Source organism: Macadamia integrifolia, chromosome 10 (genome assembly GCF_013358625.1).
Source record: "Macadamia integrifolia cultivar HAES 741 chromosome 10, SCU_Mint_v3, whole genome shotgun sequence".
Lineage (NCBI taxonomy): Eukaryota > Viridiplantae > Streptophyta > Magnoliopsida > Proteales > Proteaceae > Macadamia > Macadamia integrifolia.
Genome location: NC_056566.1, coordinates 26,036,700 through 26,052,232, shown reverse-complemented (window position 1 = coordinate 26,052,232; position 15,533 = coordinate 26,036,700). Strand labels below are relative to the sequence as shown.

The window sequence follows — 15,533 nt, the reverse complement described above, 5'->3', positions numbered from 1 at the left end:
CAAAGGTTTGGCTTAGCTTGGCATAACAACAATCATTACTTAGCCTTATTACAGTTAAATGCGTTAGTTATATGGATTCTTGTCTTCTAATTAGTCTTATTTAAGGTTATACTTGATACAACACCTAAATCATGCATGTTCCCCTTATTGCTTTTTCTCGGGTCATTTAGATCTACCACTGCCTTTTTTAATTCCTTCAATTTAAATCAAAGCACTCTTTCATATTAAAATATGCAAGGTTTATTTTGAACATGGTTATACCACCTCAAATGATTTTCTCGCACCTGATCATGTATCAGAGCTACTCTCAAATCAGCTTTAATATTATCATTTCTTATTGTTAAGTTTGTCTTGAATTTTTTACCTGTTTTGAAGATTGATCCGCTCTGATATATTTTGGTGGCTACCCGAATCGAAAGTTTTTCTGAGATCTGTAAATGACGCATGAGGGTGCAGGTATGGTTCTACCGGATTGATCGCAACCCGATGGGTCGACCCACGACTTGGAGTATATAATGTACTGTTGTCTTGTTGAGAAAATCATTGTAATTTGGGATTTTTCGAGCGAAGGTTTTGGGGCGAGTTTTCTCGCTGCTGTTCGAGTTTAATCTCTCTTCTGCATAGTGAAACATCTTCTTCTTCGTCCTAGGACGTAGCACACCAGTGAATCTCTCTTTTGCATAGTGAAACATTTTCTTCTTCACCCGAGGACGTAACACATCACACTAGTGTGTGAACCTCGTTAAATCTCTGTGTGTTGTGCGGATCTTTTTTTGTTTATTCTCGTATTTCTTGGTGTTTGCTCTAATAGTTACTTATCGTTCTTACTTTTCCAATTGATCATCCATCTGAAACATCCTCATCTATGCTATATGATAACTATATATCCACTAAATTTCATGCTATATGATATCCATATATCCACTAAATTTCAGCCCATTAAATATGTTATGTAATATAGGTAAGCAACCTTTCACACAAGAAAAAAAGAAAGAAATATAGGTAAGCAACCCAGCCAAGCTTATGTATGTTCCACCATGCCATCCTTTACTTTATTATTATTATTTTTTAATAAATTAATACTTTTTAATGAATAATTATTATTGGTGTCATTCAATAATCAAATTATAGAGTAGAATGTGAAGATTTTTACTTTTCCTACTTTGTTTTATAATAATTTCTCACGAAAATCATCATCCATGTTGTAAATCTCACAACTCTTCTTTTTATTTTCAATATAATTTAAATTTTATTTTCTTCATTTATTTTATATAGAAATAAATGGATCGTTGAAAATATTGGCGGAGGGGATAAATATGTCAAAAGATTGAGCCAAATATCTAATCTCGCATTATTTTGGGCAGAAGGGATTGGCATGCTACCAGTGTAGGATGGAATCCCCCACACCAATCAAATGAGAATATGGCAAAGAGCACCTGATAGTTTGTATGTACAAAAACCCACATGTTAGGGAGAAAAGTGAATGTTGCAGCATGCATGATACCAATAGTATGTTAATCATTTTCCTTATCTTTAGAACGGGACTATGGTACATCGAACAATCTTAAACCTTAAAGGTTCTAGTGATGGTCCAACACTAGCACCTTTATAGACTTGGGTTGTTTTTTATATACATTCTTGGATTAGATTCTAAATCTAAAATGCATTCTGAAACGATAAAATAAAGAATTGAATTTCAGAATACATTCTAAAACCATAATCAATTTTGAACGCATAACAAATACAGCCTGGGACACTGTGGACCGATATTACTCGTGCAACACGTGCTTTGTAATTCACATCATCCATTCCAGGATTTGTGTTTCATTTATTTTAATTTTTTATTATTATTATTATTTTAATAAGTAGAGCCAGGGTTTGCGTTGTGGTTAAGCCAAAAGTTGTGGAGTCATCTCAATTAAATATATTTCATATGTCAAAAGATTAATAAAATGGATTTTAAGCCATTTTGTTGCTTCTTACGCAAAATCATATTAAAATATATCCATACTATTCAATTCTTCTATTAATTTGTTGCTTTACGCTCAAGTTTTAGGAAGAGAAATAAATAACTTTTTCCCCTTCGGTTTTATATATAAATTAAATATTATTGTGGTAGTTATCATCATCATTGATGCATTGGAACTATAGTTCATAAAATCATAAATAAGAGTGAAACGTTCCACTATGTCTTGGCAAAGGTGATGTGGTAATCTCAACTATAAACGTAAAATGATTATGAATCAAACTTCAGATTCATTTAGTCATATTTCTTCACATAAATTTTTTAAGGTGGGCATAAATTTTTCAATGCTTTATTTTATCACTTTGTCACTTGGAATACTTAATTTGTTTAGATTGAACTTATTATATAAATAAGTAACCTTTTATATATACTTGTCAACAAAATTTCAACCTCATCTAATGTGCCACTTGGCACAACTTGGGGCACTAGTGTAGACTGCAGTGAGCCTGCACATACACCTTAGGCCCCAAATAAGATATTTCTTGAAACAAAATAAGACAAAGCTAATGTGAAAATGTTATATTTACAATTGACATGGCTCCGACTTGTCTTATTTGCATTGTTTTCAGGTAAATGCCAAATCAAAAGAAAAAAAGTTGTCCCTTGTTTAAATTTTATGCCTCTATATATTGATCATAATGCATTCTCTCTTATGTAACTTATTGATTTGGCGTTTAAGATGTCAATATTTATTATTATTCAATGATAAATACTAAAAAAATATAAATAAATAAATAAAAATGTATATCCTTCTCCTACAAGGGATATAGGGAAAATTTTCTTTCACCTATAAAGCAAAGTAAACAATTATATTCTCTATAGTGTTTGTAAAAAAAGAGCCCTTTTGTCTTATTACTTACATGATTGTAATTGTAGGGCCATGAAATAGGATTCCCGACCGTTCCTCCAATTAGCTATTGGCACATAGGTAAGACGCATCACTTTGGCCCTCTTCCCGTGTGTGCCTCTGAAAGCATTTTTTTTTTTTGAGGGGTAGCATTGCTCTCATTGTTTAAATGTTGTTTAAATCTGAACAAGACATATGTTTATTGGGAAAACTTTCCCATGGTGCCAAAGTGTAATTTTTTTTCATCGAGTTTTCTAACTATTTTATTTCTTTAATTCTGACTATACGGATCCCATATGGATGATATCTTTCTCATGACAACCATTGATATAGCATGCATATTTCTCCAACACCAACATTGTGGGTAACCTTGGCCCTCACATTAGTTATATTACCCTCCATTAAGCCTACGAGTTTAGTATAACGCATTGGATAAAGAATTGAGGTTATTTGAAATTGGTGGAATTTATTCCAAGACGAAATTCTAATTGGATTTTGAGAACCGTAAAGAAAAATAAAGAGGGGACCAGTAATTTGGTATACCCAAGACTTCTGGTGATCTGATCACACCTAATACATTATCACTTTTCGCATCGACAAATATTGGCTCTTGAACCACCGGGGGATGGTACGTTAGCAGCCTTTTTTTTTTCTTTTTCTTTCCTTCTCATACAAAAGGACCACGTTATATTTTTATGTACAAAATTATTACACCGCACTTTGTTGATGCACTCAGACTATGCCTCTTGTTTATAAAACCATTTCTTATTATTTTATCATGTTTTGAACTAGAATATTGGGGTGGGGTGGGGTGGGGTGGGGTGGAGATTGTTGTGGTTCCACGCGAAATGCAGAAATAATAATCAAACATTAGAAGTAAGTAGTCCAATACGAAGAATTATAGGTACTTGAAAACCCTCTTGTTAAGTTTTTAAGGATAAATTCTACCGAAATCCCCAAACAGTCATTTGGATTTCACTCGTACTTTACAGCCCAAAGATCTCCTACCAATTTACGTTAAAACATAGAAATCAACAATGGCAGCATTGCATCTTTGAAGATGGGCTGTTTCTAATTTAATTAGAGCACCTAAGGGGGTGTTTGGTTCAGTAAATCTTTGGGATGACATTCTTTAGAATGATAATTCTTAATTTTTGGAGTTGTTTAGTTCCACTAGAATGACCCTCATAAGTGAGCACCCTACTTCCCATGAATGATCATATTACAAAGGATGTGTTACAAATCTGAGTTTACCTCAACACTTAAACTCAGATTTGAGCAACATTTTTACCACCTAATATAAAAGGAGAAAGCGGAAAGAAGTTCTCTACGGAAGCCAATATCTCAACCCGCGAAAAACATGTACTAGCCTCAAGGCAACCAAACGATTTTTCAGAAAGAAACATAATTCAGAAGAATATCTATCAAAAGATTGACATTCATATCCGATACATACACCATTTGATTTACCGAACCAAACACCCTCTAAGCAAACCATCATTGGTCCTTCTGTGTTTCCTGAAAAGGATGATATGATCAAACGTGATTCTGAGCACTGCCCTTCTCAACATCATCATCATCATCATCGTCAGTCCAACTCGAAGATTGCAGACCCAGAGAATGCGTTTTAAGGATTTTCTGGAAGCTTTTCTGGCGAGCAACCGACGTCTGGGGAAGGCTTCTCCCCTTCTGAAGGCTTCGATGTTTACTCTTACCAGTGTCCTTGTCTTCGTATCTACCCATCTCAATGGCTACCTGCACAAGGTGAGCTGAAACTTCTTCCTCCATCTCCTCAGTTGATTTCTGGGTGGCTGACTTGTTCCTGTACACTCCATAGATCACTAACTGTAGCGATCCTAGCACGAAACCAATGACATTGGGCATCTGCATATATATAACCATGTTGACCCCTTAGTTCCCAATCATTTATTCACTTTTTTTTTTTTTTTAGGTATTGCTTGGAATGAATCATGATTTTACCATACAGATATCGCCACTGATACCTAACAAAAATCAGGGCTGACCCAACCTGATAAAGATCAATCAAGGCTGGGCAGTGCGAGGCTGAACTGAACTAAACCTGACAAGGTTGAGCCTAGGCTAATAAGACATCTCAGCCTGACCTCAAGGGCGAGTTGGGCTGAGGTATTAAACAACCCAACCCTGTTTCAACCCTATGTTTTGGGGTTTTAAAAAATCAAATCGGATTTGAATGGCCAAGGCCAATTGGATCAGTATCAGAATCAGCCAAGGTTGATCCCCAATCCGACTTAGGCCAATTTTGTATGGAAAAACCTTAAGTACCTAGAATATTACAATTTGGAGATAACGACGACCGATCTAGGCGGGTATATTTTAATCCATATCTCAGTTCCAATTTCTTTAAATCTTGATCTTTTATTATATGAATAGCCCATTATGAAGGCTTAGAATTTAAAAGTTGAAAATTTTATACTCTTTTTTGGGGCAACGTAAAGGTTTTCTTGAAAGGCAATGTAACCCTACACTAGCACAAGGGACCAATGGGAGCAAGTGGTCATTCCTTGCCACCAATGGCTGAGCCCAAAAGCCATGCTACATTTTAGAAATTTTTTCTTTTTCTTTTAAAGAAACATTCTATCACTTTTTTTTGGTAACAGAAACGTTTTATTCTTAGTAACTAACTTTGGGTCTATTAATTTGACATCTTACCAAAAAAGGGGTCTATTAATTTATTTATTTTTTTTTGTGGTAGAAAAAGGGTCTATTAAGTATTAATTTCACAACGTTTATTATAAATGTGTTTTTTTTTTACCCTTAAAAAACTCATATTTGTGTTTGATAAAGTGCTTCTTATAAACAAAAGTTACGAACAGTTATAGTTCATCTTTATCATAGATGATGATGACAAAAAGGCCGAAAGCGGCAGCAGCGGATTGGTTGGTTTGATGGAGTCGATAAGGAAGAAATCTTGTTAGTCACGAGAAAAATAAGTAAGAAGTCCTTGAGACGAACATCACAAACCACCACACATATGAAAGTAATCAAAAGGATTAAAGAATAGCCACCTTTACGAGCAGACAGAGACCACGATCACCACACATGAAAAAATTTTAAAATGCTTAAGAGAAAAGGCGGTGACCGACTTACCCCAACAAAGAAGTCCTTGACGAGCACAGCATACACAGACCAGACACCTCCATTGAGGAACAGGAAAAAGGATAATGAGAATGGCATGAATTCCACACTTTTCATCTTTATCACCGTTCTCTGCAATATTCTCAATCACCCATTTCCACAAACACATGAATTCCTCACATTTTCTTTAAAATAATAATTAAAAAAAAAAAAAAAAAAAAAAAAAAAAACCCATAAAACCTAAAAAATAGTAACATCATTCACTTACCATCACAGCAAGTGGTGAAGCATACATGCCTAAAGTTAGACCTGCACATATAGTTCCTACCACAGTCAATCGGAGACCTCCATGGATCACAAGAAGACTCAATCCTACCACCAATCCAAAGAACCCAACATTCAATACTGCCACCAACTTCATGGATTTCACCTGAACAAACAAACCCACATCCATTTTGATCAGAGATTGAACACAGAGATGAAGATATGAGTAGATGAGTTACCTTAGTTTCCTTGGGAGCATAGATGAGAAAAAGGGTAACATAGATGAACTGTAAGAAAGCACCAGCACCATTGACGGTGGCAATGAGCAAACCACCAGGCTTCATCAGTCCATAAAATGTCCATAAAGATGTGCTTAGTAATGTACAGATGTAAGGAAGACCCTTGAAATCCTCTGTTGATTTCTTCTTAACCACTCTCCTAAAAGTCCCTCTGCCATTCATTGAACCATTAAGAAATGATAAAATTAGTATCAAAGAAACCATTTTTAGTTGCAAAGGAAGAAGATACTTTGAATTACTTACATAGGAGAAGTAAACACAAGTATGGAAATGATGTTGCCTGCAAAAAAACTCAAAATCAAAATCAAAATCCAATATGGATTCAGAGTAAATAAATTAGAAAATATTAGTACTCACCAATGATCCCAATAATGAAGCTAAGGCTGGCCATAGATGATTGAGAGGAAGTAAACCCTCTTGCAGGTACAGATTAAGAAGGTCGTCGGCAGAGGGAAACAGAGATGGAGGAAATGTGGTGTGGTTTTTGGGTGGCCTGTCACTCTCTTATCTCACTTTGGGAGGAGAGGAGGTGGCAGTAAATATACACGTCTGAGCTGTTAATTTTGGGATGGCTTTCTTTTCCTTTTTCGCTTCACGACCACTGTTCCATGGCACTACGATTTGTCTCTTTCCTCATGGAAGAAAGGTTACAAAGTAATCATTCATATAAGGGAGTGAGTACCCAGTCACCACCTCTATCTTCTTTCTGCTCATGAAGTGATGAAATGAAACTAGAATATACTGATCCAATTAGCAATCTTTTGTTAGGTTATTTTCGAATCTTCTTTCTCAAACATTGCAGTTGTGATTTTTGAATCTCTCTCTCTCTCTCTCTTGACCGACCAGAAACAATTAGGCCTAACCAGTCACTTTTGGACCTGGTCCCGTGATTCTTTCACATGGGAAAAAAGCTTTCGGTTTGCGTGTTCAGCCATGACCAACCATTCGGGAGTTCACTTCTCCACGAAACAACTTCGAAACCAGGGTCCCAGACGGTCGTTGGGCTTTCGATTATGGTCCAATAGGGTCAAGACAGGGACTCATCAGGAAACTGAATTGCAGCTTCTCTTTGCCTAAATGCTCTCATGTTAATCTTCAAACGAGTTTTTTCAGATTGAAATTTTGGTCTAATCCAGTCTTCTTTCTTGACATTCTTGGATAAGACTGCATAGTTTTCGCCACTAGACTTCATACATGGGGAGATCTCATGCACCACGTATGTACTTTTTACTCGATTGAACTCACTGATCAAATAGATTAGGTCTTCTAGACCAAAAACTATTAACGCACACAATGCAAGAAGCTCCCGCCACTGCAAGGTCTTGAGAGAATCATAATGTATACTACTGTCTCTCGATATTAACCCATGACCACGAGCTTGGGTTAGATCGCTAATTCACACCTGGTCTGATTATCAAGCCAATGCAGAGCTCCTGAATAGGTGAAGAATCAGCAAATTACGATTCAAATTGGGTGATTTTTTATTCGATTCTTATTCTTCAAAGCCTGTTTAAGAACTATAATAGGAAAGTTAAAACTAACGCTGGGGTGAGATTCTTCAAGGATTGGGACCCACATGGTGATGGGGTGGGATTATTGAACCGACATAATAGGAAAGTTAAAACTTACCCTCCACTTTTCCATTCCATTGTCGATTGGTTGAAGGCGAGAGAGAGAGATGGCGTAAGATCTGAAAACATCATCGTCGTCTGCATCTTCTTTGGTCCCTTTTTTTTTTCTTAAGCTTACAACACAGGTGGGCGTAAGATCAAGGCTCTTCCTCCTTTTTTTTTTTTTTTTTTTGTTAAGAGAGTTGCAGCACAAGGGGAAAGTGAGGATTGATCAAGAGGGCTGAGGAGGGAGAATGAGTGAAATAAGAGGGTGGTTGCAAGGGCAGAGATTGCAGAGGGCGTCTCCTTATCCTTTGTTCTTTTTTTTTTCTTTTTTTTTGTAAACTTTCAACACACACTGTTATGATTTTTATGTGGGCTTAACTGATACCGATTGATTCATTGGGCCCAAGCCATTATAGACCCACTCTGATTAGGAAACTCCTAGCTCTTTCCATTGTGAGAGTGGAATAGGGTTTTAGAGATTCTATAATAAATAGAATACTAACGGTCCCTGCAGCCATTACTTTAATGTCTTATTGGTTTTGATAGCACGGTTTTCTCACAAGAGCAAATGCACAGAAAGAAAGGAAACCCTAGAGTAAGAGGCTGCAGAAGATCTCAATAGAAGGACTCCACTTGCGTAATTCGTTATTGTCATCTTCATGGGAGTAATGTTTAACCACATGGGACAGAGGTTCATGATCTATGTTCATGGGACACAGGTACTTCTCTATTCCCAATCATGGTTCATGTCATGGATGTCCCATTGATTATTATAGATATGGTAAATCTATATGGTTATGTATTTTAAGATCTATGAAGGGAATACTTCATTGATCTTGGTTTAGGGACTATACCCATGGTTAAATATCTTTTATGATTCTTGTATTCTAAAATATAATTTTTGTATTCTAAAACTATAAGGTTATTCATATGTTTAATATGGTAAAAGGATCCCCAACAATTGGTATCAGAGCCAAGCCTTACAATGTTAGAATCAATGAAAATTGATTTTGTATAGGGTTTGTGTCCCAAATCATGAAAATCATAATTTTACCATTACTTAAAGATCTCGTATGGAAAAACTTTCTTCACAAAAATTGTAGAGCACGAAAAAACGATCGCGATGGTATGCCACAAGTCATTGGAAACCTCTGGACGTGCCGGCATGTGCCGCCGAAAACTAGCTACCGGAGGAGAGAAAAAAAAATTCTTTTTTTTTAATTCAAAAATATAAAAATAAAAAATAAAAAATAAAACAGCGACGAGTCATCGCCGGGTCACCTCGGAAACCCTATCGAGTTAACCCGGGGTGCAGTGGGTCAACTCATGACCAACTCTGTTTGACTCAGTCAAAGGTTGACCGAGTCGTTGGCCAATTGACCCAAATTTTGACCAGGAACTAATATGTCCGAATCGGATTAGACCATTTGGCCGAACCGGTTGGTTTGGGAAACTAGATTGATTTTGATCTATTTTTGTACATGCAACTTCAAATGGCTCTTATGGGCAAATGGTGAAGAATTTTTCACCTTATTTTTTTGCGTTGAGTCAAGTTTTTCGTACTCTTCGTTTTGATATATTATGAGCCTAGTTTTGATCAACTTTTATGATCTGTTTTGTATAAGTTATAAGTATGGGTGGTTAATGATTCTTTATGATTTTTCTATTAATTGAAAGAAATAAAAGAAAATCAACTCATACATTACTTGCATATCAGAATATGAACTTGTTTATTCTTGGTAATATAGTTCATGTTTTTGTTTATGAATATTTTTATTCATGCTTAAATAATCTCACTTTTAGCTGTCAGAATGAATTTGTAGACTATTGCAGTAAGATTGGATAAAATCCACCAAAGTAGTAAAGTTCAACCTTATTGTAATAAAATACAAATTAAAAATCTTCTTTGTTTGAAAAGACAGAGAATAATGGTTGGTAGCAAGGTTGCTAATGTTCACCCAAAGGTGACATTATCAAAGAAAAGTTAAAGTTAAAGCAAGTGAAAAAAAAAAACAGAATAGGGATTTCTCAACCAAGAAGATGTTGTCCATCCAAAGATGGCGGTACTTTTTGAAAGTTAGAAGAAGTCTCGCAGTAATAGCAGAAACTTGAGTGAACCAGTATGTTTCAGACCCAAAGGTTAGGAATATAGTTCCGGTTGGCACTCTTGAAGTAATTGATAATTGAGCATTATAACGTTTATTTTGTTACTAGTTACATGCTTGTTCTTTTACATGTAAATTGACATTTAGTTCATGTTTAAATAACCCACAAATTTAAGCTGTCAGGTGTAGTTGTAAGCTATTGCAATGGAATTTATGGAACCCACCAAAGTGGTGAAATCTAAGATTACTGCAATAGGTTTGCAACTCAAAAGTTTTGTCTTATTTTCAAAGACATAAATTGTTGGTAGGAATTAGGTAATGTTTGCCTAAAGGCGACATTATCAAAGATAAGCATAAATGCAAGTGTACTTTGGGCAGACCTTAACCTAGAAGTTGTTATTCATCCAAAAGTAACAGTAATTTTCGAAGTTGAAGAGCTCCCACGGTCATTATAGTTTTTTAGTAGACCAGTGCATTCCAGACCCAAAGGTTGAGAATGTAGTTCAGTTGACACTCTGGTTATGTTTAATGGTTAGTGATGTAATATTGGTTTTAATTTTATTGATGTTACATGCATTAATTAAATATTGAATGGATTATTCTTCCTTGAGTTGAACCATTAAACTGAATGTCTTTAAAAGTGGCTTGAGAATATGGAAGTCTACATTTGCCTCAAAGACCTAGTTTTCTATACTAGGAAAACCAAATCAATAGTTTGGTATTATGCTTTTAAAGCAAAGATTTTTGCCCTAAAATGTATTGAATAGTTGATTAATGGCAATAGTGTGGATGAGGGTTTCATGACTATGACCATAGGCTATAAGTTTATTTAATATGTTATTTTTTTTTTGTATTCCGATTTGATCAATTCGGATTGGTTGGGTTGGATCAATATCGATTTTGATCAATCCAATACTAAGTTCTTAAATACTGTCATTATTCTTTGAAAACCTATTTATGAACATTAATTGATAAATGTTTGGGTTGCTTTTGTTTTTGGGCTTATGTGAACAAGTTTATATGTATGTCACATTTAACGAATTATGTTCTCCAATAAATGGATTAATTTATGACTGGTCGAACCAAGTGGGAGGATAAAAATATGGATCTTAAGCTGTTTTATGTGGCTCGACCAGTGGGAGAATAAATTCGGTATACTAGGTTGCTAGTGGGAAGATGTTACTAGTAGAAGGTCAGTATACTAGGTTGCTAATGGGAGAATAAATTCAGTGTACAATATTGTTTTTCATGCAAAAGAATTATTTTGAGTTTTGCATTGATTTATTATTATCATGATATTGAAGAATTATTTATGGCTGAAATATATAGTAAATTCATATTCATGTCATTTTGTACTTGAATATTTTGTTTGAAACACTCTATGATGGATAAATATATTAGAATTAAATTGGGTGTGAGCTTCCGCACATTTTATGCTGTACAGTATATTTCTAGGAAGTTATGAAAGGATTCGATGGAATCCACCAAAGTGGCACATCTTATTCTTTCATAGTTTTTCCAAGCGCAGCAAAGTTGGTGACATTTGTCCAAAGGTGATGTCACCCAAGTTAAAGAAAATACATATATGGAAATGACTATAACTTAGAGGTTTCTAAGCCCATATGTGATAAAAGTAATTATATTTTCACAGTAAATTTGGATTTACAAGAGGACCAGTGCATTCTTAGCCCAAAGGATAAGAATATAGTTACGGTTGTGACTCTTGTGTGTTACTTGATTTGGTTTTAGCTCTCAAGGAACCCAAATAGGTGTTGCTGATTAAAGCACAACTGAAGGGATATAGGAACAATTTTATTACCTTATTAATTTTATAATGATTTTGGAGCAATTTTGAAATGATTTTCTCTTAAATCTTGTTCTGTAAATTATTTATGTCCATTTATGCTTCATTTGTTTGTGTTGTCCTTAGTTGATTAAGAAACACATTAAAGTATACACTTCTGTACATATATTCATCTCAAATGTATAAAACATAATAGGAATGAGTAAAACCCACTAAAGTGGTACATTCAGTTTAATTGTGCATTTCCCAAGGTAAATGTGACATTTGCCCAAAGGTGGTGTCACCCAAGTTTATCAACAAAGTACTCAAGAGCCATGTTTTCTGACATTGGTATTATTGAGGTTTTTGATATGCTTGGTTAGTGGGAGTTTTATGATCTCATTTAACCAAATATATCATGGTGGCGACAACCAAAGTTTCAAGACGGTAAAAATCAAAGTTTAAAGGTAGTGTCTGCTAAGGTTTATTGGCAGTGCTTAGCCAAAGTAATTGACGATAAGTCAAGGTAATTGATGATATTTTGTCAGAATTTACGATGTATGACGGTATTTAACCTAAGTCCAAAGAAATGGTGGTTTACCACAGGCGAATTGCCAAAATTTATGATTTATGATTTATGGTGGTATTTAACATAAATCTATGGTAGTGGTGATTAACCACAGGCGGTTTGCCAAAGTTTGTGATTTATAGTAGTATTTAACTTAAATCCATGAAAGTGGCAGTTAGCCATTGGCGGTATGCCAAAGTAAGATTTTAATTCAAGAAAATGGCAGTTTGCCAAGTGTTGATTAATATCAAAGTTTACTACCTATGAGGTTTTCAAGGTAGGCTGATCTTTAGATCAAGAAAAGACCTATAAGGAAATATATATTTCATGTGATCACATGTATGATATCAATTCCTTATATATATATATATATATATATGTTTTCAAGCGATTTGGATTGATAATTTTCTATTGTCTGTAACATTAGATAGTTATATGCCGTATATTGAGGTGTATTTTCTACTATTGTTCAATAGTAGAGATTATTGATTGGATCAAAGTTTGTTTGAGTGGTGTTCAGTCTTGGGATTATTTGACCAAGAGTCAATGGAAAGACATCAATATCAGTGTAGCCCAAGTGGGAGATTGTTAGGATTTTTATGTGGGCTTAACTGATACCAATTGATCCATTGGGCTCAAGCAATTATAGACCCACTCTGATTAGGAAACTCCTAGCTCTTTCCATTGTGAGAGTGGAATAGGGTTTTAGGGATTCTATAATAAATAGAATACTGATAGTCCCTGCAGCCATTACTTTAATGCCTTATTGATTTTGGGAGCACGGCTTTCTCATAAGAGCAAGTGCACAGAAAGAAAGGAAACCCTAGAGTAAGAGGCTGCAGAAGATCTGAATAGAAGGACTCCACTTGCGTAGTTCGTTATTGTCATCTTCATGGGAGTAATGTTTAACCACATGGGACAGAGGTTCATGATCTATATTCATGGGACACAGGTATTTCTCTATTCCCATTTATGGTTCATGTCATGGATGTTTCATTGATTATTATAGATATGATAAATCTATATGGTTATGTATTTTAAGATCTATGAAGGAAGTACTTCATTGATCTTGGTTTAGGGACTATACCCATGGTTAAATATCTTTTATGATTCTTGTACTCTAAAATATGATTCTTGTATTCTAAAACTATAAGGTTATTCATATGTTCAATATGGTAAAAGGATCTCCAACAGGCACTTGTGATCGTCGGCCATGAGAACATGAGAGGGATCGGGGTCATGGGAAGTTGCAGACAGGGTGGTTGCACAGGCTTGCAAGGGCAGTGGTTACTTGAGTTGTTGAAGGCTCACTTCATCTCCAACCACTTTCCATAGGATTTCTACCAATTGATGGGACTTTAGAAAGGCCTGGAGTGGGAGAACCTTTGGGACACGTCAGCCAATAATAAAATCAGATGAATAGAAGGCTGTCTATACATTTTCTCACCCCATTTCATCAAAACGATCTAAACTCTAACGTATCCCACCCCTCAACTCTCACCCCACCAAAACCCTTCTAAGCAAACGGGCCCTAAATGTCTACTAGGCCCTCCCACATTATTTTTGTGGGTAAATTGCCTTTACTAACCGTGTTGTAACATCTGATCGTTGGATAGAAAGGCAGTCTAAATCAACGATGTTCATATTTCAAATCTTAGTTCAATCAAATTCCCTTTCATGTCACTCTCATTTGCATACATCTATGCAATTGTGTATGCAATCATAGGCACTCAGATCAACATTGCACTCTCCCATAATTTTAGATTTTCAAAATTCTATTGTCACATGGCCGGATCAAGTTTCAAATTCTATTGTCACGTGGCCGGATCAAATTGAAACTTGACATGTGGGCACAAGACCTATGCATCCAAGAATCCACCCGTCCACAAAATTTGCACCCCATCTTGTCTACCATAAGCAGATTTCAATGGTTGTTTAGGTAACACTCCCCCGGTGGACCTCGTAGGAAACTACTCTGTTTTAGCACTTGATTGTCACCAAAATGGAAGAGAAATTATATAATCATTAATGATGGAAGTAATAAAAATGTGCAACATAGCCTGAAATTGCTGATAAAACCTTGATCAGAAACGGTTACAGCATTTATTGAGAAATCTTTTCCCTATCCTGGAAAGCACCATCTGAGAAGTAATTTAGCACCCATCCAGCTCTCTCAATACTATAAGTATGAATAAACAAAGCAGATGAGATCGCAGCGAAGCTAATCTTAAAGCCGAGACTTGGCCTGCACCACTGGTGCACTCTGCAGAAGTGTTAACAATGCAATCAGGTAAAGTGTGATTAACAAGCAAGTTATCCAAAATTAAGCACAAGCAGACGATCTATCACAGGCGTAACAGTAAACCTCATATACATGCATAGTTCATCCTACATGGTCAAATATTGGCCATTGCATGCCCCCCAGATAGGGAATCAACAATGTTTCACCCAATTTAAACCTTCAGAAGAGATGGGGTGAAAGGTTGCACAAAATGAATGGGCTCAGTTTGAGGAAAAATAGACAGAAAAATGCAACTGCAACTGCAACTAACACAATTTTATCTGGCAAGAATACCCACAGAGCAATTGCACATATTAATGAAAATTAATAACCAAACTGCGGCTATAACAAAGGGGTATCTGGATTTTATACAAGTCATATTTATCAACAAGAAAAAGTTATCGTGTCTCACCAGAGGAGCCCCCTTGGCTGCCCTTTCTGCTAAATAAGCACAAGGCTTGAAGAACTCTCCATACATCTTTGACCACTCCTCCAATCTAGAACAAATGTATTTCGATCCAAGAGAATCGGCCCAGAACATTATTCCTCCCCTGATAAAAGAACATAGTTCCAACCCTTAAATCAGACTAGGAGTTCAATACTTGCTCTTGGGTTTTTTTTTTTTTT

General features: G+C 35.6%; 2 protein-coding genes across 2 annotated transcripts in view; both read right to left on the bottom strand.

Annotated features, from left to right (window-relative positions):
* Window positions 1–4,236: 4,236 nt before the first annotated feature.
* LOC122091024 (bidirectional sugar transporter SWEET16-like) lies at window positions 4,237–7,236 on the bottom strand. The gene is made up of 6 exons (XM_042660831.1): window positions 6,911–7,236; window positions 6,797–6,833; window positions 6,494–6,704; window positions 6,259–6,420; window positions 6,003–6,122; window positions 4,237–4,757 (listed from the first exon to the last, which is right to left on the bottom strand). Exons 1-6 carry the CDS (start codon window positions 6,942–6,944, stop codon window positions 4,410–4,412), a joined length of 912 nt encoding a protein of 303 aa, XP_042516765.1. The 5' UTR covers window positions 6,945–7,236; the 3' UTR covers window positions 4,237–4,409.
* Window positions 7,237–14,628: 7,392 nt separating this feature from the next.
* LOC122091877 (peroxisomal fatty acid beta-oxidation multifunctional protein MFP2) overlaps window positions 14,629–15,533 on the bottom strand; it is an 11,019-nt gene continuing 10,114 nt past the window's right edge. Inside the window, exons 17-18 of the mRNA XM_042662102.1 lie at window positions 15,319–15,457; window positions 14,629–14,888 (exon numbers count right to left, since the gene is read on the bottom strand). Of these exons, the coding sequence (XP_042518036.1) occupies window positions 14,853–14,888; window positions 15,319–15,457 (175 nt within the window). The 3' untranslated portion in view covers window positions 14,629–14,852. The remainder of the gene's footprint in view (window positions 14,889–15,318; window positions 15,458–15,533) is intronic.